General features: G+C 46.6%; 1 protein-coding gene across 2 annotated transcripts in view; it reads right to left on the reverse strand.

The window, feature by feature from the left end:
* TFPT (TCF3 fusion partner) overlaps window positions 1–22,040 on the reverse strand; it is a 263,709-nt gene that overhangs the window by 163,661 nt on the left and 78,008 nt on the right. For both annotated transcript variants that reach the window (XM_086930321.1, XM_086930320.1), the window contains one exon: window positions 6,434–6,684. In XM_086930321.1, coding sequence (XP_086786447.1) covers window positions 6,434–6,684 — 251 coding nt within the window. The remainder of the gene's footprint in view (window positions 1–6,433; window positions 6,685–22,040) is intronic.

Raw genomic sequence — 22,040 nt, forward strand, 5'->3', positions numbered from 1 at the left:
CCTCCTGCCTGACATCGTCACCAGACTCCATTATTTCACGGAGAAGGAGGCCATATTGAAAGCGGCAAGAGATAACCCGGACCTGCGCTACGGAGGACACAAGATCCAGATCTTCCAAGACCTGGCCCCTACCACGCTTCACAGGAGGAAGGTTTTCCGCCCGATCACAGAGAGACTCCGGGCCCTCAACGTCTCCTACCAGTGGGGACACCCCTTCGCCCTCATCTTTCGGTGGGAGGACAAGCGCAGGGCCCTCCGGTCCTACCGAGAGGCGGCACAACTGCTTGGCATGCCGGAATCCCCGGATCACAGCCCGCCCCGCTCTCACCGCCCGGAGAAAGCCCCTCCACGCCCGGACTGGTCCACGGTGCGCAGACATCGCCGCACCCCCCTGGTGGATAGCTGCTCCACTTCCCAGGCCAAGCAAGACATTATTGCGCACATACGCTCCCTTGAGGGCGACCGCGAGGAGCAGGCCTCCCAGCTCCTCGCCTCTGGCACTGAAGGAGAGGATCGTCCCCCAACTCCAGAAGACCATTGATTGGGACCGACGTGACTTCTGCTGCTCTGAGCCTGCACTCGACCTCTGGGCATTTGGGTCCGCCCTGTCACGCCACGGTGACCTTGTCCTGCTTTTGATGGTGATGGGGACCTTTTCCTCCCTCGTGGGCCGCCTCCGTCCCCCCCCCCAAGGGGGATCTGAGGGAGCGGCCGGTGACTTCCGCCCTCTCAGGGCCCTGACCCCCAACATCGAGCTTTGGTGCCCTCTTGGCGTCTGACCCGGACTTAAGTGCCTCCTGCTGCCCCCGGACTTCCCCGAGACAGCGGGGTGGATGGACAGCGGGACGACCGGATTTCTCCCTCTCAGATCCCCGCACCCTCACTTTGTACCGTAGGAACTGACATTCCTGTGTCCATCCGAACCCTCGGGTAGAGGATGCCCGGTACCTGGGACACTGTACTGTGGGCCTGTTGGCCTGTTATGGTTGTGTTCTTTCTCTGCACTCTTTATTTTCCTACTCTCTTTCTTTTTCCTACTTTCTTCTCGCGCTGCCCTTTCCTCTGGTTTTCTCCCCGCGCTTGCGGTGTGGTGGCATGGTGGGGACCGCGGGTGCTGGCACGATGGGGGCGGGGGGAGGCGGGCGCTGCCCTGTCTGAGGGGGGAGGTGCTCCATGGGTGATTGCGCGGCCCGACCCCCTTAGTGCGATGACGGCAAACATCCCCGCACCCCTGAAGGTCCTGTCACTCAATGTTAAAGGGCTCAACTCCCCCAATAAGCGGAATCAGGTATGGCGCTATCTCCTCCATCACTCCCCTGACATCATCCTCCTCCAGGAGACGCACCTTCAGAAGGGGGATACCAGGCGCATGGCGCACCCTAGATACCCCACGCAATTCTGGGCCTCCACTGACACTAAAACGGCGGGGGTGGCAATCCTCTGCAGGGCTGGCTCTAGACGGGGACCCACGAAACCCTACAAGAGTGCTGACGGGCGTTTGCTCCGAGCCACGGTGCAGCTGGGGAGCGCACAGTTCGCCCTGGGCTGTGTATATGCGCCCAACCAGTCGCAGGATAAATACCTCCAAGCGCTTCTGCGGGACCAGTTTAAATCAGGAGATCCCCACATGATCCTAGGCGGGGACTTCAATCTAGTGTGGGACTCGGAGTTGGACCGAGCGGGGGCTTCTTTCAATGGCACGGGAGCAATGTCCTCTGCCCTTAGAGCGCAGATCACAGACCTGGGACTTGTGGATGTGTGGCGCTACCACAATCCGGGAACCGTATAGATTATCTTTTTACTTCCCTTGAATTGACCCGAGAATCTCTGACGGCCACTATCTCCGACATTTCCCTTTCGGACCATGCGCATGTGGAACTTCTGTTACAAGATCCGCTGGCTCGTGTTACTCGGGAGCGGAGATGGGTCCTTCCACCGAGCATCCTTCGGGACCCGGAGGATGTTGCCAGCATCCGTGACGCCATTGACTCGTATTTCGTCATTAACGATACCCCAGACTTGCCCTTCCAGACGGTCTGGGATGCCTTTAAGGCCACCATTAGAGGCCACATTACCTCCCTGGCGGTGGCGCGGAGACGTGAGGCGTCTAAACTAGAAACTGACCTGGCCAGCGAGATCAAACGAGCGGAAACTCGGGACAGGGATTGTCCCTCGCAGGCGTCTAAGAGAACGCTCGCCAACCTCAGGGGGCAACTCCGCACGCTGCGCACTAACAAGGCAGAGCGCTCCCTGCTGGCGCTCAAACAACGCTATTACGAGGGTGGGGACAAGATAGGACGCCTTCTAGCTGGCAGACTGCGGGCACGTGCGGCCAGGGCCCACATTGCTAATATCAGACGACAGGATGGCACCTGCGCCACCACTGAAAAAGCCAAGCAGGAGGCCTTCGTTGCCTATTATTCCTCCCTGTATGCAGAGGAACCTACCTCGGCGGAGGCGCGGGAGGCCGTTCTTGCAGACTACGAGGGGTCTCCACTGTCACCGGCCTGTGCGGCTGCACTGGAAGAACCCCTGCAGGAGGAGGAAATCTCAGCGGCTGTCAAGGACCTCCCCCCTGGGAAAACCCCGGGACCGGACGGTCTGCCGCTGACCTTCTACCGCGTATTCCTGACCCAGCTTCGCCCGCACCGACTGCGGCTGTACAGTTCTTTCTCCGACACCACTGGCCCGTCCCCTGATATGGGCCTGGCGGAGATCGCCTTGATCCCCAAGCCTGGGAAGGACCCCGACCTGTGCGCTTCCTATCGCCCTATCGCCCTCCTGAATACCGATCTGAAGATCTACACCAAAATCCTGGCCAAACGATTGGACCCATACATGCCGGGGTTGATAAACCCGGACCAGGTGGGGTTCATTCGGGATCGACAGGGGGCTGATAACGTGCGCAGGTTGGCACATCTAGTGGGGAAGGTGCGACATTGGGACATCCCGGCTTGCCTTCTCTCGCTTGATGCGGAGAAGGCCTTTGACCGGGTCGACTGGGTCTTCTTGAGAGCGGTCCTCCAGAAACTTGGTTTTGGTCCCAAAATGATCGCCAGGTTCATGGCCCCCTATCTTGGTCCTCAGGCCAGAATCAGGGTCAACGGCCAGCTGACGCCGCCGCTCTCGATTCACAGGGGCACGAGGCAGGGGTGCCCGCTCTCGCCGCTCTTGTTTGCCCTCGCGGTGGAGCCGCTTGCGGCCCGGATAAGGCGCACTCCTGACATCCACGGAATACCCCATGGGGGACGTGACAACAAGGTGGCGCTATTCGCAGACGACCTGATCCTCACTCTTACGCGCCCTCGCGACTCCCTCCCAGCGGTGCACGATGTGCTCTGCCTATATGAACGAGCGTCCGGCCTTAAAATTAACCACACCAAATCCTGGGCGCTCAACCTCACCATCCCTGAGGAGGAGGTCCACTTCCTGAAAGGGGCAGCGCCCTACCGATGGGCGGAGAGCCACATCAAGTACTTGGGTCTCGACCTGACGCCCCACCTGGACTCCTGGTCCGCGCGGAACTGGGCGGCCTGCCGCAAAGAAGTCCTGGTGGACCTGCGAAAATGGAAGCCCTTGATGGCTTTATGGCTAGGGCGGCTCAACGCGGTCAAGATGTCGATTCTCCCCCGCATTCTCTATGTCTTTCAATGTTTGCCCACCCCAATCCCGCTCCACTGCATTAAGAGTCTCCAACGTGACCTCACGTCGTTCATTTGGGGTGGTAAACGCCCCCAGGTTCTCATAGAACGGCCTTATGGAACCGAGGGATAGGGGCGGCCTTGCCTGCCCGAACCTCCTCCACTACTACTGGGCGGCACATCTCCGGTTTGTCATAGAATGGGGTGTGCGTGAAAGCGATAAGCACTGGTTCCACATGGACCGGGTGGTCACGGGGCGCACTATCTGGGATCTACCTTGGCTGCCGCGAGTGGCGCGTTCCAGGAGTGCGTACATGGCGGTCCCGACAAAAACGGTCCTGGATATAAGGACAGGATAGCGGTGCCCAAAGGCCTTACCACGTTCCCCTCTCCGCACACCCCCATCGCTGGTAACCCGCACTTCCCTCCCGCAGCCCAGACCCGCGCATTCGAGAACTGGACGCAAGGTGACTGCAGGGTCATAGGGGACCTCTTTCTTGGAGGATCGCCCAAATCGTGGACTGACTGCAAGGAGGAATTCAGTCTGCCCTCGACTGCCGGCCTGCAGTACGCCCAGCTGCGCCATTGGACTATGGGAGATGACATGTACCGGGCGGCCACCAGGGCTTACACGCCCTTCGAGAAACTGGCACGCTCTCTAGGGGGGCTGAAGAGGCTCATTTCCCAGATATATAACATACTGCAGCATCCCACCTCACCACCTGCTCACCCCTACCAGAAGCAATGGCAGTCGGCGGCAGGTACCGACATTGAGCCTTCCCAGTGGGCCAGGCTGTGGAACGATATCCCCAAAATCTTTCGCAGCATTCCCCAGAGGGAAAACGCCTACAAGATGCTTACGCAATGGTACTATACTCCCTTGAGACTTAGCAAAATGTTCCCAACCGCCTCGCCGCTGTGCTGGAGGTGTGGAACTGCGACTGGAGACTTCGTGCATATCTGGTGGACGTGCCCTGCTCTAGCTGTCTTCTGGAAGTAGGTACTCAGTCACATCAAGAGGGTGTTGGGCTTTCCCCTGCCTGAAGAGGTCTGCACGCTTTTGCTGGGCATTCGACCCCCTGCGCTTAGGGCCCTCACGCGCAGCGACTGGATCCTTACGCTCCAAATGCTAGGCGCTGCCAAGCAACTCATCGCCTTGTACTGGAAACGGGCTGAAGCGCCGCCGATAGCCTCCTGGTTTGTGCGCCTTTGGCAGGTCCTGGCTATGGAAATGCTTACGGCGCGGATACAAATGAGGGGCGCGCGTTTCAAAGCAGTGTGGGAACCCCTTGTGCGCCACCTGTGCTCTATCAGCTATGCGCGCCACATGCCCCCTAGGCTTCGTGCGCTGCACCTATTTGAGGACGCCCTTATCCCTGCCGACCCAAGCAGACTATGCCCCTAACTGCTCTCCCCAATGCAGGCACTGCTACGCCCCGCAAGCCCACTCGAGTTTTGCCCTCCTACCAGCAGCTGCGATGCTATTGCTATCTCTCCCTGGCCCCCCTACCTCTCGCCTCTGCTTAGCCCTCTTCCGACTTCTTCTTCCTTCCTACTCGCCACCCTGGCCTTCGCCCCCTTATGGGGCAGTTTGAGCCCCGTTGGGCCTTTAGAAACTGTGACACTTCAGATATCGACTCCACGTGCGCCTCCCCCGCACAGCAATACAGCAACCGCGTGTGGCCAACCCTTGCAATCATCACCCCTAAGCCACGCAGCCGGCCCCCTCAGCGGGGTTGTAGGCAGGGCGCTGTGTTAATGCTCCATTCCCCCCCTGGGTGGTATACACCTACAAGTTCTTTTATGCGCGGCCGGCCTCAGCACGGGGTTGTAGGCTTATCGCTGTGTTCACAATAAAAACAGATTTGAACAAAAAAAAAAAAAAAAAAAAAAAAAGTTCCAATTAGGATATTTCGACATTCATTTAACCAATAAATGTAAACGCACCAATAGCATCTTGTCTGGACTGGAGTATAGAGACAGCAACATAAAATTCACTCTTCTCAAAACATGATCACTGTAGTGCTCAAGCCTATATTTAGCTATTTTCTGCATAATTAGGAAATCTCACCCTTTGTTTAACAAACATGTTCTTGTAAAGCACACCTTCGCCCCCTAGGGGAATCTTAGCACTGTATCACAGATGTTTATTGCTACCTAACTCGATGCACTCATTGTATTGACCTCAGGAGGATGAAAGGGTGAGTGTACCTATCAGGATTTGAACCTGAAGCGATGGGATATAACATATATCACGGGTGTAGATGCATTTGCCCACTGAGCCATCAGATCCGGCTAAAACTCCCTGTGCTTTCAATATGGACATCCATTGGCCGGGCGGCAATACTGACAGGATGGTGAGCTATTAAAAATAAAAGCAAATGTTTATTCTTTTTATAAACTGGACAAAATAAAGGCTGGAAATGTATGTATCTATGAAGGAAAATGGACGAGGGACATGGTTTCACTTCTTCAACAGCGATATCTGAATTTTACAAAGCATTAAGTATTATCTTATTTTACCTCTTCCCTCCTTAATATTTGGTTGTTTATAGTAAAATATATTGTTGTATTTTTTAATATGTTTCGAAGTCACTATACATGCCGATTTCTGCTCTTCGATTCATGTGTATAATTTTCGACAGAAGGAAGACAAAGTAATTGTTAAACTAGTAATATTTGAAGAATTGATGGACAACAAGGCATCCTTCCAAGTGCTTTGCCCTAATGGTTTACAGTTCTAATATGCTAGCTGGTTACATTGATTGCACGCTGCCTTATTTGCAGTTTACCAGTTCTATCTCCTTGCAGCGCCGGCTCAGAGCGAGGTACTTCCTCTTGTTCATCTCCCTCTGTCGCTGCAGGAGTTCCTCCTCCTCTTCTTCATCCTGTAGGTTGTCACCACTCAGGCCACCATCCACAAACTCCACTTCTGTCTCAAGCTCACTTTCAAGAATGTTCCCCCCGAAGAGAGGTGGCAAAGCCAGCTCTGAGCCAGGAGGCACTGAAAACTCCTCGAAGCTCACTGCCGCCATGGCACCACCTGCAGTAGACAAGTCAGACAACCGCATGTTAAAAGAGGTAATAGTCAAATGCTGGGGCATACTATATGTACATTCTAGAACACGAGTGGAATGCTTTTCTTCTGAGACAAAAATATGTTTCCTGAAGGAATGGCTAGATGAAACATGAATAATAATGAGGCTGGAGTAACATTTCTTAAGTAGGGCAAAGTGCACACTGCCTGAACTTGCCTCTGTTGTTATTCAATGAAAACCTAATTTTTCCAAGTTAGTCTTTATCATAATCTCGAGCTCCTTTTACTAGATTATGCCGTTCAAACTGACAAACATCTCTTGGTGGGAAACATAAGTGTTACGGGGATCCACAATTCCAGGCCATACGTTAAGATGTAGTTTTATAATTTTTCATCAAAAAATATGTAGAATTGCGTGAGTTTGCCTGGTCAGCCTTTGAAGTACATCCAAGCTGACTGTTGCATGGTTTAGACCCAAAGTACAACAGCACTTCCAACCAATAAACCCTCCCTCCAGAGTAATCTTACATTCAGTAATAATGGAAGCCGCTGCCTAGGTTTCATATACATAAATCTCCATGCACTGAGCGTCTGTACCAAAAGCTAAGGAGGTGCAACCCGCTTTTAAACCCTCACAAAGATAGCACTCGTCAGACTGTATACTCCCTAAACAAGGTCGGTGGCAAAAGAATGCAGAGCTTAAAGCACAGAGGGAACAAACTACAGGTCAATTTGAAAAAGAGCAAAAAGTGATGAAACCCATAAGGTTAAGGAATATTAATAACATGAATTCAAAGTCGGCATACATCCACTTGCATGGTGTCTATTAAAAAATGGGGAGACAGGAAATGATTAATAAATCATACTAAAAAATAAAGAATATTGCCACACCAAATACAAAACGACCCAAACATTTGATAATTGGATCAGTCATTATTTATGGATAGGTACCGTAGTTAAACCGATATAATATACACACTCTAATACGCAGACAAATTAATAAAAACAAAAAAAAGTTTTTAAAAATACGCCCCATCAAGATATTGTCTCATATTAAGCCATAGTTATAAATATCTTGGCTGAAAATCAGCAGGACCAATTAGACTAGAGAGTAGAAATAGGGAAGTGAAGTAAATAGGCTATAATCAGGGGAAAATACATGGTGTAATAGCATATATTTCCAGTGCCTTTGGCAATGAGTGTACTTCGGATCTCGAAAAGGTCTTATAAATTTACATGAAGTCTTATAATCCTACCTCAAGATGCTTCTACCAGCACAAAGGATAACCTCAATCCTCCACCACTACCAAACACCAACACCATTGCAATGCCTCAACAATCATATTAATAATAAATATTTTAAATATAAGATTAATTTCAAAGGACCCCAAACACAGACTGGAAAGAAGAATGACCCGGTCCTTAGCTTTTTGTACAGCACCTATTTTTAGAGCCTCACAATTAAAACAAGCATTGGCATAGCCAGTAGGTCCCGCCTTTGGGACCTTATAAGTATTTAGCCATGTAGTACATTATCCTGGGTGCTAAAGTGATGGTGTGGCACTGAATGTATGTTTGCATGCGTACCATTGAGTGCAACTGTAGAGTGCACAACGAATACAAATAGACAACCCCAAAACAAACCGGAAATACATACGCATCCATATTCAGAACAGGAAGAGGCACACACTATACCCGACCACAATAGAAAAGATTGCAAGGTCCAGAGCCACTTTGAAAAAACAGGCGAGAAGCAGTGCAAGTTCCTTTGTGCACAAAAGAGAAATAACACAGACATCAATCCAACCTTCCATCACACACCCAAATATGCACTTACATCACAAGCATAACAGTAAAAGCTTCCCTCACGAACAAAGAGAAGATACAACAGTGCACTCTTTCTTCACACATACAAATAAGGTACTGCAATAGTCACACGTATACAAAACAGACACAGCCTGGGATGCAGCTGTATCCATTTTCCTGACAAACATGCTGGGTGCAACATAGGCACTGGGAGTACAAACTTCACTCACACACAGACACAAGTGCAACCTACAGAGCTCCAGAGCATTTGCGATGAAGGAGTACCTACCCAGTGTCTAGTGAGCCATGCTGGAGAAGGAGCCGCGCGGGAGGGCACGCGCGTGTCCAGAAGGTTGAGCCTGCAGAGGGCATGACTGCTCCCCACTGCTGCTGGCTGCACCACAAAAGACTTGAATCTCTCCCAGGTTTCTCCCCTTCATATGCATAACAATATCTTTTCATGCGAGTGGTAATTGAATTTTGAAAAGCAGAAAAATTTGATACGCAATAGGTGTGACATGCGCCCGGTTCAAGAGCTGAGTGGCAGCATGGAGTAGAGCTGGAGGTCCAGTTGAAAGAAAAGGGGCGTGGCCACAGGCCCAGCAAGGATGACTGTGAGCATGACGAGGCCGCATGTGAAAGGCTGCCAATTGGTAACGGATGGCACCCTGCGGTCGAAAGAGGGGCGTGGCCAGATTTAAAAAAAGAAAACAGTCTCGGCTGGTTTATTTTGCTGGGTAATACAGTTAGTTTGTTTGCAGTAATTGGAAAGGAATGTACGCCCGGTTCAAGAGCTGAGCGGCAGCATGGAGTAGAGCTGGAGGCCCGGTAGAAAGAAAAGGGGCATGGCCACAGGCCCAGCATAGGTGACGGTGAGCATGATGAGGCTGCGTGTGAAAGGCTGCCAATTGGAGACGGATGACACCCTGCGCGCTCCCGGAGCAGGCAAATGCACACAGCTCTTTTCAAGCATGCTCGTGCTGGCATCAGCCTTGCGAGATCGAGCAGCGGCGGCGCAAGAGCCATATGTTTTCAATTACCACGTGCGCAGCTGTTCGCTCCCGCAAGGTGGATGCCAGCACAAGCACAAGTGTGCTTGAAAAGGAGCAGACCGATGGCTAAAGGCCTTCCTAGAGCAACGCATGCGCGCTGCCTAGGCGAGACCTAAAAAGTAGGTCTGAAACTGGTCATATAAACGGGAGCAGTTGATGTTTGCAAGGATTTGGCCCATGCTCTGGGAGAGGGCTACAGACAAGAAGAGGTATGACCATGCATGCCAGCCAGGGACAAGTTATGACAAAGAATATGTATGACAATATGTCACAATATAACGTCCCCTTTGGACCAAATATAAGCAGTCAAACAAACTTACATCTATAACCATACTAGTCAGTACATTCTTTCAAGTTTGAGCAACACTAAAGATGATGTAAAAATTGTAAGAAATCATAAAAAGTACACAATTTATTATACTATTAAAAATTCACATTAAAAAAGGATAAACAATATATCCCAATACAATACATGCAGGTAATAATCACAGAGTGGGAACAAAACAACACAATGGTTAAAAAATGGAAAGGGATACTGTGGTCCAATTTTAGTAAATCATATTCCAATTTTGTATGAATATCTATCAAATTGGAAACGTTGTATAGTCCAATGATTTAGAGTATCCCAATACACAAGGGCATCGACGCGTTTCGGTTTTGGCAAATTAAATTCCAAGCCAACACCTTCATCAGGATAAAAATGTTAACATTCCCACAATATAAGGAAAATCTGCAAGAATATAAAAATACAATATCAAATATTTACATCATCTTTAGTGTTGCTCAAACTTGAAAGAATGTACTGACTAGTATGGTTATAGATGTAAGTTTGTTTGACTGCTTATAATTGGTCCAAAGGGGACGTTATATTGTGACATATTGTCTTTTGGAACCCTACCCCTTTGGCGTTTGGGGTCCCTCTCTTTAATTAGAGAAAGAATATGTATGAGACAGACGATGAAGCAAGCAAACGGGAAGCCTTTGTGCAGGCTGAAGCCCACAGACTAAACACAACATGCCTCTTTGACACAGCACATGCGTGGTCTAGCCGAGACCTAAAAAGGGCAAGAACACAAAGAGTTCAACAAACCCTGTAATTGGAGAAGTGTACCATGATGGACACACCACCGTCTTTTATAATGATTTTGACAATCAATATTCTGAAATCAGACCACTCACAAACTGAAGCCTTCTTCTGATGGCTCACATGACCCCTCAGAAATATTATATTTTATTCTCAGGACAGATTTGATCTTTGCTACCTTTTGTTTAGGGTTACGTAATATAAATAAAATATACATAGGGGGAACTGAAAAGCCTATACTGTCTGGAACAAGCTTTAAATACAGGGCAGAACCCCCCTAACCTCCCCCCTGTGTTTCCAAAACAATGATACCCCTTGTGGGGGATAATTCAGCTAGCAGCGTAGAGTTGCCCCCAAAGAGAAGTGGGCTGGGGGCACCTGGGTGGAGGGGGGGGGGCAGTGTTCACTCCACTCATCTTCTTGCATTAAGGCATAACTGACCCTTTCCAATAGCTCTGAAATTCCTCACTGTATGGGGTTTTCCGCATTGTGCTTGCCACTCACAAGCCGAATAAACCAAGAAATATCCAGAAACTTCACATAGGATGTAATAGAACGCAGGGATAGGTGACTCAGAGAGGTGCTCTCTGCTGACATCAGCTGTGACTTTCAAGTCACAAAACTGAATCATAAGACGACTAATTCAGCCTTTCACCCTTAAGAGGTTGATAAAAGTATGGCGCAATTAAACTGGGTTATAGTAACACGTGTTATTTGAATCTGATAGAAAGGACAAAACTAAAGCATTCAACACTACACCGAAATAAAAGTCATTATTACTCATGCCACCTTCCTTCTAGGTTTGTACAAAGCTTCCAGTAGGCTGTCGTGATGCGAGACTCAATAAGGTCTGTGTGAGTCAACAACAATTATTTGGGATACTACATGTTAAGATGATGAGTCATATCTGTACTGCCATAAAGTGAAACTACAAGAACCAAAATGCATTGGGTGGAGTGAGACAACGTGGATGTACTTGGCATCTGTTGGTGGTGCATATATTCTGTCAATTGAGTTCTGCATTTTATTGTCTGGGTGTAGAAGTGTTCCCTTGTGTTTCTCATAGTTTTCAAAATACATCTGCAGTATGTAAAACTCTCAGGGAGGGAATGTAACCTAATGGCTGCTCTGCTGAGTCCCGGCGTCGCATCGACAACCTGTGGTCCAGGGCTAACCACTTACTCCATCCGTGCCTTACAAAAACGTGTCCTTATGTAAACTTATTTGGTGCTCTGATAAAGCGCTCTAGTGCCCTTGGATCAATTTCACTAATATCTAACATTGCAAAAAATAAAACGTAATGTTCACCTTGTTTTAACCAGCAGCGTTTGCAAGTAAAGTCTGTTTAAAAAATAAATAAACAAACGAGGGTGTAAAAGGCGCCCTCTTCTACTCGAGCCCTGGTACCCAAGCAACCTCTGTCTCACACCAGAGATAGTTTGAAGTGCGATAAACAGGCGGGGTGAAGAGAGTTAGCAGCCTCCTGGTGCGCAAGGGTTAACCCGGTGCTTCCCAGAGCAGCCACCAGGGGGCGGTGTGGTGTGCGAGGGAGAGAAGGAGGAGGAGAGTGAGTGCTCCGTGGAGAAGACACCTCCACCGAAAGCTCTCACTACAGCTGGAGGCACTCCCATCTCCTGATCGGCTCCCTGCTGGTCTCGGGGTCTAGGAGCCGGGGTACATGTGCAATATGAGTGATCCTGCGAACCCCAGACGCTGCCAGGGTGAGGGGCTGGAGTGAACACAGGCACGGGGGCGCTAGGAAGTGTTCAAAGCACTGGCTGCCTGTGCTGCGGGCGCACAAAGTGGCCCTTGTGCGCTGAGGAGTCTGGGTGGTGAGGGCTGTTCTGGGCCAGGATGGGCACGGGGAGGGGGTTTGGTACATGCCCGCCCTCTGCGGGTGATTGAAGGTGAGGGTACGGTGTTCACCCCCGGTGTCTGGTTTTTCCAAGGGCGCTGCTGGTCTGTGAGACTCGCGGGGTGCCTCGGAGTGGAGGGAAGAGCAGAGACTCCTTTGTGAGAACTTTACAATGAACTTTAAAACTTTTGAGAGAGTTGGGGGACGGAAGTCGACTTTGCTTCCCCGCCTGCCACCTGATCACATGCGGTGCCCTAGATGCATGGTGTGATTTTCTGTTTTAGTCCCTCTTCAAACACGATAAAAAGAGACGACGGACAAGACATACATCGCCCGCCCATCCACCTCTCACTATCATTTGCATGTCAGAAGAGCAAGTTTGGCAGAGGAAATACTAAATTAAACAACCACACGAGTGGTACGCGCGCTTGCCACAGCGAGCCATGTGTTTTGAATTATCGCGCCCGTGTCTAGGCACGATAATTCAAAACATATGGTGCCCGTGCGGGTAACCGCAACCAATAGGCTACACACGCACGAGCGTGTGGTGAGCTTTCTGAAGCCCCTTACTACAAGTCTCGCAGCGCATGCGCGTTGCTCTAGACTCAACCTAAAAAGCACATATCAATTAACACCACACTTCTGTTTCCATCCACCCCAAATAGCGCAACCGTAACAGTAACCCATCTAAAATCTTAATTTGTGGAACACTATCTTGTTATCTCCTACCTCTATGCCTCACATGACCTGTGAAATGGAATGAGGTCCTACATGACTGTATAAGACCGCTCTGGCTGACCAGATTGCCTCATGTGGTTTCTAGTTTTATGCTTACATCGACAACATTCAGCGTTTAGAAGGTGGTCTTAATTCCCATCAAGATCATTTTAAATGTTTGTATTGTAGAGGTCGCCATTTGGATGAATGTCAAATCACTTAGACTTAACTCTGACATAGTTGAGGTTTTAATGTTCGGCAACCCCTCCTGCTGGTTTTGGTGGCCCAGTCCTTGGAGACGTACCTTCCCTCCTCTTACTCCAACGCATGTAATTTGAGAATCATCATTGACTCAAAATTGACCTTTGAGGCCCACATTTGAAAGGTTCATTCCCACTTGCTTCCTTATCATGAAAGTCCTAAGAAGAATCCTCTGATCATCCCCAGAACTCCCAGGCAACATTTGTTACAATTCCTGATCATAAGTAGACAGGACTATTGTAATGCCTTGTTTGTGGGTCTCCTTTTCTGTCTGGTACACAAGTCACTCCTCATCCAACATGAATCAGCTAAGTGTGTACCTGATATTCCTAAACGTGCCTGCATTACTGCACATATCAAAGGCCTGCATAAGCTTATAGTTCACAGGGGATATGTCTAAAAGGTGCTCTGTTTCAGACATACTGCCATTCATTTGACCTCTTGTTGTGTTACATCTCTCACCCTGCAGACTGCTTCATTCTTAGACTTTGCATCTGGTTGCTATTCATAGGTATCACAAATCCCTTCTCACTGCTCAGGCCTGGAATAGTCTTCCTCTTGCAATACGGTAAAACCCCAATCGTCTAAGATGCTGTAAATCTTTAAAAACTTACTGTTTCCAAACTTTTCTGAGCTTGTGAACTTATACTTCTCAGTGCCAGGACACCTCTGGGTATTTGTGTGCTCTATATAACCAAAAATCAAATCAAATCATGACCAAAGAAAGCACCACCATCGACTTGTCAATCACCGTTATCAGCAATGGCTCCTCTACAAAACAGAACACCCAGCAAGTTGCTAAAAGGAAACCTCTCTGGACCTCACCTTCACGGAAAAACGGTTCCATATTCTCTTTGCAATCCCTTCTGACTACCATCCCACAAACTTGAGTCAAATCCAATCTTGACAAGGGTACATCACCACTGATACACTATTCTCTATACCTCACCACTTATAACTGAGGAAGTTCCATCACCGTTTCTTTTTTGATGGAATGACAACTGTGACATCACATCTGCATTTCTTTAGGGACGTTTCCCTTTACACAGCAATATAGTGTTTATGGGTACTTCAGTGTACCATTTCTATGCAGATGTTATTGCATTTTGATCCAAGATGTCGACTTGGTGTGCTTAAAAGTTATTAAAGCAATCAGAAGGGAACTGTGGCATGCCTACATCATTGATAAGTGTTCCATATTACATCATTGTTTGGTGTTCTATGAAGCTGCACTGTCTTGTTGTATTCCAGAATATAGAGAGTCAGTTAACTGTTGGACTAGCTTGTATGATGACCTGTACTTGTACCTGCTTGGAATAAATACTTCTATCAATGTATAACTGGAACCTTGGTTATTACAATGGCGACAAGGTGGGATGATTAATGAACATCAACTCCAGATTGTTTTTCTTTGTTTCAAGATCATGAAGATTTTAAAGGAATTGGATTTGAAGAACATTATATCATGAGCAGCGCAATTTTTTTTTCACCAAGCAGAGCGCACTGCTCATTTGAGAAAGGATAAAGATTATTTATAATGAAAATTTGAAGAATTGCGTTTATTTTTGACTCAGAAATACAAGAAGATAACATCTACAGTCAACTTCTTTCAACAGTGACTGGAAATCGTGAGTAACTCAATCTTTATTAGCCAAGAATCGTGAAATTGTTTGAGCAAATAAAGCGCGATTTAAAAACAAAAGAAACTCTTACCGGCTCAAAGTGCATCTTTTGAGTCGCAGCAACGTTCACAGCTTGAGCGCGAGCACAGTTTAACTCGCGCTGTGAGGCAGAGTGACAAAGCGTAACGTCTCCAGTCATCACGTTATGGAAGCGTGTACGCAGTGAAGTCACTATGCGTATTCATGCAGCGGCCATCTTAAGGAACTTCGGTATTTATGGTAAACGCTCTCCTTAGCAACAAGCCTACGCGAAGTAAATACACACTTGCCAGTCAATTTATTGACTACTTTGGCATTAATTCAGATTAAATTAACAACGGTCAAGTAAGTGAACTAAGCATTTTGTATTCAGACAGTGGATTTAAGAAAAAACGTATGAACAGAGTAGATTAAATCACCAACGGTCAAATAAGTGAAATAAGCATCTGGTATTCAGACAGTGGATTTATAATATGTAAGAACAGAATATTGAGTGTATTATTAGCATCTGTAGGGTCATCACATCCACCATTAAATTAAATTACACGACTAAGAACAAGTATCAGATTAATTAAGCACTAACATAAATATGGTTTCACAATCTACTGGGTTGGTTACTCCTGTTCAATTTCTGCCTCGACCTGGTGAACCTTCCATCAAATGGATTGATTGGAAAGAGTACTTTTTAAACTATGTAGCGGCTCTTGAGGAAGAAAATGATGAGGCTTTCACTCCATCAAGGAAGAAAAAAATGCTTTTGCATAATTTTGGGCCAGAAGGAATAAGGTTTTATTTACAGATGGAGAAGAAAACCAGTGCGGATAGCAGCTCAGACATTTTTCTGGATACTTTAGCTGATTTAGACAGATACTATCAACCGACTGTCTGTGTTGGGATAAGCCGATATGAATTTTTCCAAAGAAGACAAAAGAATACTGAATCTGTGGAAGACTATGTATCATCCTTAAAGAAGTTATCGATAAATTGTCAATTTGAGAATCTTCATGATAGTTTTGTCAGGGATCAACTTGTCATGCACTGCAATAACTCTTCAATTCAGGAAAAGCTATGGGTTTGCGGGGATTCTCCATTGAACGAGATAGTAGCCATTATTAAAAAAGCCGGAATGTCTAAAAGGTGCGCACAAGTTGCGCTGAAAAAAGATGGTGAGGATAAGGTAGTTGCAATTGTACATGAAAAAACAAAGGTAGATAATGAGAAGAATAATGATCGCAACTTTAAAAAGATAATTATAAGAGCAAGAACATTAATGAACATAAGAATGCATGTTATAGATGTGGGTATACTGGTCACAATACATTTCATGTAATGTAATGTAACGATGTCTTGTAAAGCGCATGAATCACCCCACATGGGGTATCTCCGCGCTGTAGAACGCTGGGGAACCCATCCTGGCTTTCCCTGTGAGATGGTCCCTACTGGGTATCTCCAAGGTGAAACCAGGCATCCCTGGCGTATGTGGGGGGCCGTTGTGGAGATGAGGCAAGCTAATGCCCAGAGTTGCAGAGTGTGATCCCTGGTTAGAGTAGGCACAGAGGCGAGAATTATCGAGTCCGCTGATCCTGGCCCACGACCCTGCCGCATCGGGAATTGAACCCTGGTCCCGGGCCGTCCTCTGCTTCTGGGTCTGCCTCCTCTAACCAGTGAGCCACACCACTCCACTCGATAAAATATGTCCTGCTATTAATGCTAAATGCACTTACTGTGGTATACCAGGACATTATGCTAAAGCATGTAGAAGACGAGTTAACAAAAATCAAATAAAGCATGTAAGCTATGTTAATGAAATAGAAGGAAAAGATAGTAATAATGAAGTAAGCTCTGAGGATGATGAAATACTTTGCGTTCTGGATTTTGATGACATTGACAATAGTAATGTAAATGTCAGTGTCAATGGAAAAATGAAACCAGTTTGTGATATTGATATTGGTGGGGTAACCATTAAAATAGTTGCGGATTCTGGATCCCCTTATACCATTGTACAGAGAGCAGTTTGGGATAAAGAATTAGCTAAAGTCATTAATAAGGAACTGAAACCCTCTGATATTTGTCCCATGACTTACACTGGTCAGAGAATTCCCATTGTAGGGTATGTAGAGGAACTGTTTAAGTTCAAACATAGGTCTACTATGGGAAAACTTTATGTAGTTGAGAAAGGTCCATCTGTCTTGGGATGGATTGATCAAGGAGAGTTGGGGATTATTTTAAATCCTAAATTTAGTGATCAAGTCATGCAAACATATCTTTGAGAAATTGCATATTACCAAAAATGTCTCTTTAAAATGTGGAGATGTGGTTAAAGTAAGATTATCCATGTATTTAAAAAAGGTTTTAAGTAAATAATCATCTCCCTTTCAAGTGATAACCCCATATTATATGTCTGCAAAACTTAGCATGGAAATATTTGGCATTATAATAGGATGTGCATGTATAAGAACAAAAGCTTAGATACATAAGAGTTGATTTCTTTGTCCTCTTATTCTTGGATGTGGGATGATTTTTCAATCTTCTAGTGATACCACTGTTCCACAGGATGATGTCACTGATTCACAAGAAAGTACGCATATTAATTCTAGTGTTGAGGTACTTACTTTACAATGAAATGTTCGGAAATATTGTAGTACTACCCGTAAAGGAAGAGTTACTAAAGTTCGTTAGAGATACAGGAGTTATGTTTTGTTAATTTATTATTTATAAAAAGAGGAGATGGGTATACCATTTATTCAATTTATGTTAGTTTCTTATTCAGATTTTTTTGGTTTTAATATTCATTATTTTATGTTATTCTTGTCATATAATTTATGTAATAGGTACTTTATTCAAGTATTGTTTATTGTAAAGAAAGGAGATGTGGCATACCTACATCATTGGTAAGTGTTATGTTAAATTTTTATTTGAACAGCGCTCGTACGCCTGTAGGCTTCATGGCGCTACTGAAGTTTTTAGGAACACAGCATAACACCTAGGTACAATAAGCAAAGGTGATTTTCACATCAATTTATATTAAAAATAAGCTTGTCTAAAAAGCAAGGTTTTAAAAGCCTGTCTAAAGGAAAGAAGATCGTCGCTCAGTCTTAGCGATAATGGTAAGGAGTTCCATAAAGAGGGGGCAAGAAAATGGAAACTACTGCCGCCCTGACGTTTTTTCTTGTATGGGGAATCATTAGCAATTCTTGATGGGCCGAGCAAAGATTCCGTGAAGGGATATATTTGCCAACCAAATTCCTAATGAATTTCGGGCCCTTACCCTTCAAAGCTTTAAAAATGATACAACCAGCTTTGAATGTAACTCTCTGAGCTACTGACAGCCAGTGAAGTTTTTCTAGTCCTGGTGTGATGGATTGCCATTTAAATTGCTTACAAATGAGCCTGGCTGCCTGGTTCTGAACATATTGTAGTCTCTTCAACTGACCTCCTGGAAGACCAAGGTACAGGCTGTTTGAAAAATCAAGCCGCAATAGTATTAACGCAGTAATTGCCTGAATCAAGGCAGAATGAGTTAAGAGATGGGAAATTTCTTTATCTTTCTCAATTTAAAGAAACTGGATGAAACTACCATCCCTATATGACTTTTTAGCGAAAGATCCTCACTAAGAGTCACCCCTAAGCTCTTAACTGTGTGGGATTTAGTGGGTGGAATTCCCATGTCTGACGGCCAGAAGTGGGGGCTCCAACTGATTTCACTTTTCCCGGGCAAGATAAGTTCTGTCTTGCCCGGGTTAAGTTTGAGGTGATTCAAATTCATCCATCTCTGGATATGAGACATGGTTTCCTGAAAATCCACCACAGCATTAGGGGAGTCTAGCGAGAAAACCAGTTGCAAGTCATCTGCATAGTTAAAAATTGTAACTCTGTGATTTTTCAAAGAATACAGTAATGGACGTAAATATAAATTGAAAAGCAATGGGGACAGGGATGATCCCTGGGGGACACCACCAGTAGAGACAGTTTTTCGGGCTGTGAATGACCCCAGTCTAACTGACTGAGTACGTTCAGAGATGAAGGACTCCAGCCAGCTCAAGCCAGGGCCCCTGAGGCCGGCCTGCTCGACACGGTTGACAAGAATAGAATAGTCAACTGTGTCGAACGCAGCCGACAAATCAAGGAGCACCAATGCCTGATGAGCGTCTCTGTCTGCGTTAGATCTCAGGGTATTCTGGACCGCAAGTATCACTGTCTCGGTAGAGTGGCATGGGCGAAAGCCTGCCTGATTCGGTTCTAAATATTCAGTAAGTTCAATAAAATTCGAGAGGCAGTTAGAAACATGAGCTTCCAGAATTTTTGATAGGTAGAGTAAGAGGGAGATCGGCCTGTAGTTTGTAAGGTCATATGGATCAATGCCAGATTTTTTGTTAAAGGGATCAGCAGGGCGTGTTTGAAACTGCTGGGTACCTTACCCTGCACAAGTGATTCATTTAACAAGGAAAGAATGCTTTGAGGGAGAGCAAGTCCTATTTCTTTAAAGATGTGGGGGGGGGGGGGTGGGGGGGGGGGGGAGAGATATCATCAGGCGATCCAGATTTCCAGATTTCACACGTACCAGGAGTTCCGAAAAAGTTTTAGGCTCAATGGGAGAGAAGGTATCCAGTGTCTGAGGATTACAGAATATGTCATTTAATGGGGTTAAAATGGGAGAGCTGATTATGTTCTGTTTAATAGTAATGATTTTATCCCTAAAAAAGTAATTCAAGGAGTCACATAATTTTTGGGTGGGGATTGTAGGGGGGGCTGTCCTGTCATCATTGCAGAGACCATTTACAATTTCAAATATCTCCTTTGATTTATTAGAGGAGTTCATGATTTTTGCAGAAAAGTAATCAGTCTTGTGTTTTAAAAGCGGTTTTTGATACATTTTCCTAGCTAAGCAATAAATCTCCTTGTCCTGCGGTAGGTAGTTTGCTCTCCATTTCCTTTCTTTTTGTCTAATGCTAAGTTTTAATTTCTTCAAATCTGGAGTAAACCATTTATGGGCCTCCTTCCCTCGTGATTTGGGAAAACTTACTAGAGGAGCATAGAGATTTGCCGCCTGGCATAGCCATTGTGAGAGTGCCTTTTCATTGGATTCTATGTCCTAGCCCTGAGAGGGAAGGGTAGTAGCCAGAGTATTTAGGAATGTGGGTAAGTCTACAGACCTCCATTTCCGAATTTGTCTGCCCGCTTGTGGCCTACATTGGATGGTCTTTTCTATAGTAAAAGAAAAATGAATGAAGAAATGGTCTGACCAGCTACAAGGATGTATAGAGGGCGAAGGTAGAGACAGATCATATGACCAGATTTGATCCAGACTATGGCCTTTCTGATGGGTAGGAGAGTGGATATGCTGTATCAGATTAAGGTCCGATAATAAATTCTTGAGTTCTGCTGCTTGGGGGTCTAATGTTACATTGTCAAACCAGTAGTTCAGGTCCCCAATTAGAAGAATTTTAGAATAGTTGACGACGCAAGAAGCCAATTGTTCTGCTAAGAGAGAAGGAAAAGTAGCCATATACTGCGGAGGACGGTATACTAAAACCAGTATTAGCGCCCCACTGTCAGTATCTAGCTTAATAATGATATTCTCCGTATCTGGAAGGGATAGAGGTGAGAGTTCTCTGAATTGATGGATTTTACGAATAATAGCAGCTACTCCCCCCCCGTTTTTCCTGGTGGGCGGTTGGCTGGGAGAATATAGTAGTCAGAGGGAAGAGATGCAAGTATGTCTGGTAATGAGTCAAGAGTAGACCAAGTTTCAGTCAGAAAAAGCATATCAGGTTTTTCATCGGTCAATAAAAGAAAAATGTCTACCTGATGTTTAATCATCGACCTGGTGTTAAGGTAGATGCACGGAACTCCGGAGTCAGTTTATTGAGTGTACCATGGTCGGTGCATAATGTATTCGTAAGTGAGAAATCTACAGCAGCGGTAACTTTGGATATACCTAGTTGGGAAGTGTGTTTAATGTATGCGGGGATAATGGCGGACACAGCTTACCGATAGGTCTAAGTGCAACTAAGTCCGAAGTAGAGTAGGTATGATTGTGTCCAGAGTCTGTGGCCCCGGGTCCCAGACGCGCGCGGACGGGAGCAGACGGGCTTACCTTAGGCGCACCTTCGGTGCGCCATCGTCGCGCCCGCTGCGCTCCCGAAGACAAATTGTGTTTTATGGGAGGGGGCCTCAGGCAACTGGACCGCTGACTCTGGTCCCAGTGTCCTTCAGGCTCCTCCCAACATGGCGCCCGCTCTCCACCGCACCGGCACGAGTAGCCGCGGTGAGAGAGCCACCCTCCACACAAACGGCAAGAGAGCCGCGATGGACCGGGGCGGAAGGGCTCAACCCAGCGGTAAGGACCCACTGCGCGACAATCAGCAATTCGTGATCAATTTAAAAGCTAAGCGCCTGCCTTTGCTCTGCAGCGCGCCGCAGTAATGCAAATATCACAGTTTCCAATTTTAAAAACAAAGTGAAGTAAAATGAAAATAAATTGCATCAGCAGAGTTTCAAAATAAATTATTATGCTCCACAGTTGCCGCAATGTATCTCCTAGTGCGTGCTGTATCCCAATGGCACCAGGCAACTGCCAATAACATGGGAACCACTCAGGAGCAGCACACCACTATCGTTTTATGGGAGGGAGCCTCGGGCAACTGGACCGCTGACTCTGGTCCCAGTGTCCTTCAGGCTCCTCCCAATATGGCGCCCGCTCTCCTCCGGACCGGCACGAGTAGCCACGGTGTTCCATGTTACATCATTGTTTGGAGTTCTCTGAAGCTGCACTGTCTTGTTGTATTCCAGAATATGGAGAGTCAGTTAACTGTTGGACTAGCTTGTATGATGACCTGTACTTATACCTGCTTAGAATAAATACTTCTATCAATTTATAACTGGAACCTTGGTTATTACAGGAACTAAGTTGTTACAGAGTTTTT

Source organism: Lissotriton vulgaris, chromosome 7, assembly GCF_964263255.1.
Source record: "Lissotriton vulgaris chromosome 7, aLisVul1.2, whole genome shotgun sequence".
In the NCBI taxonomy this organism is placed as follows: domain Eukaryota; kingdom Metazoa; phylum Chordata; class Amphibia; order Caudata; family Salamandridae; genus Lissotriton; species Lissotriton vulgaris.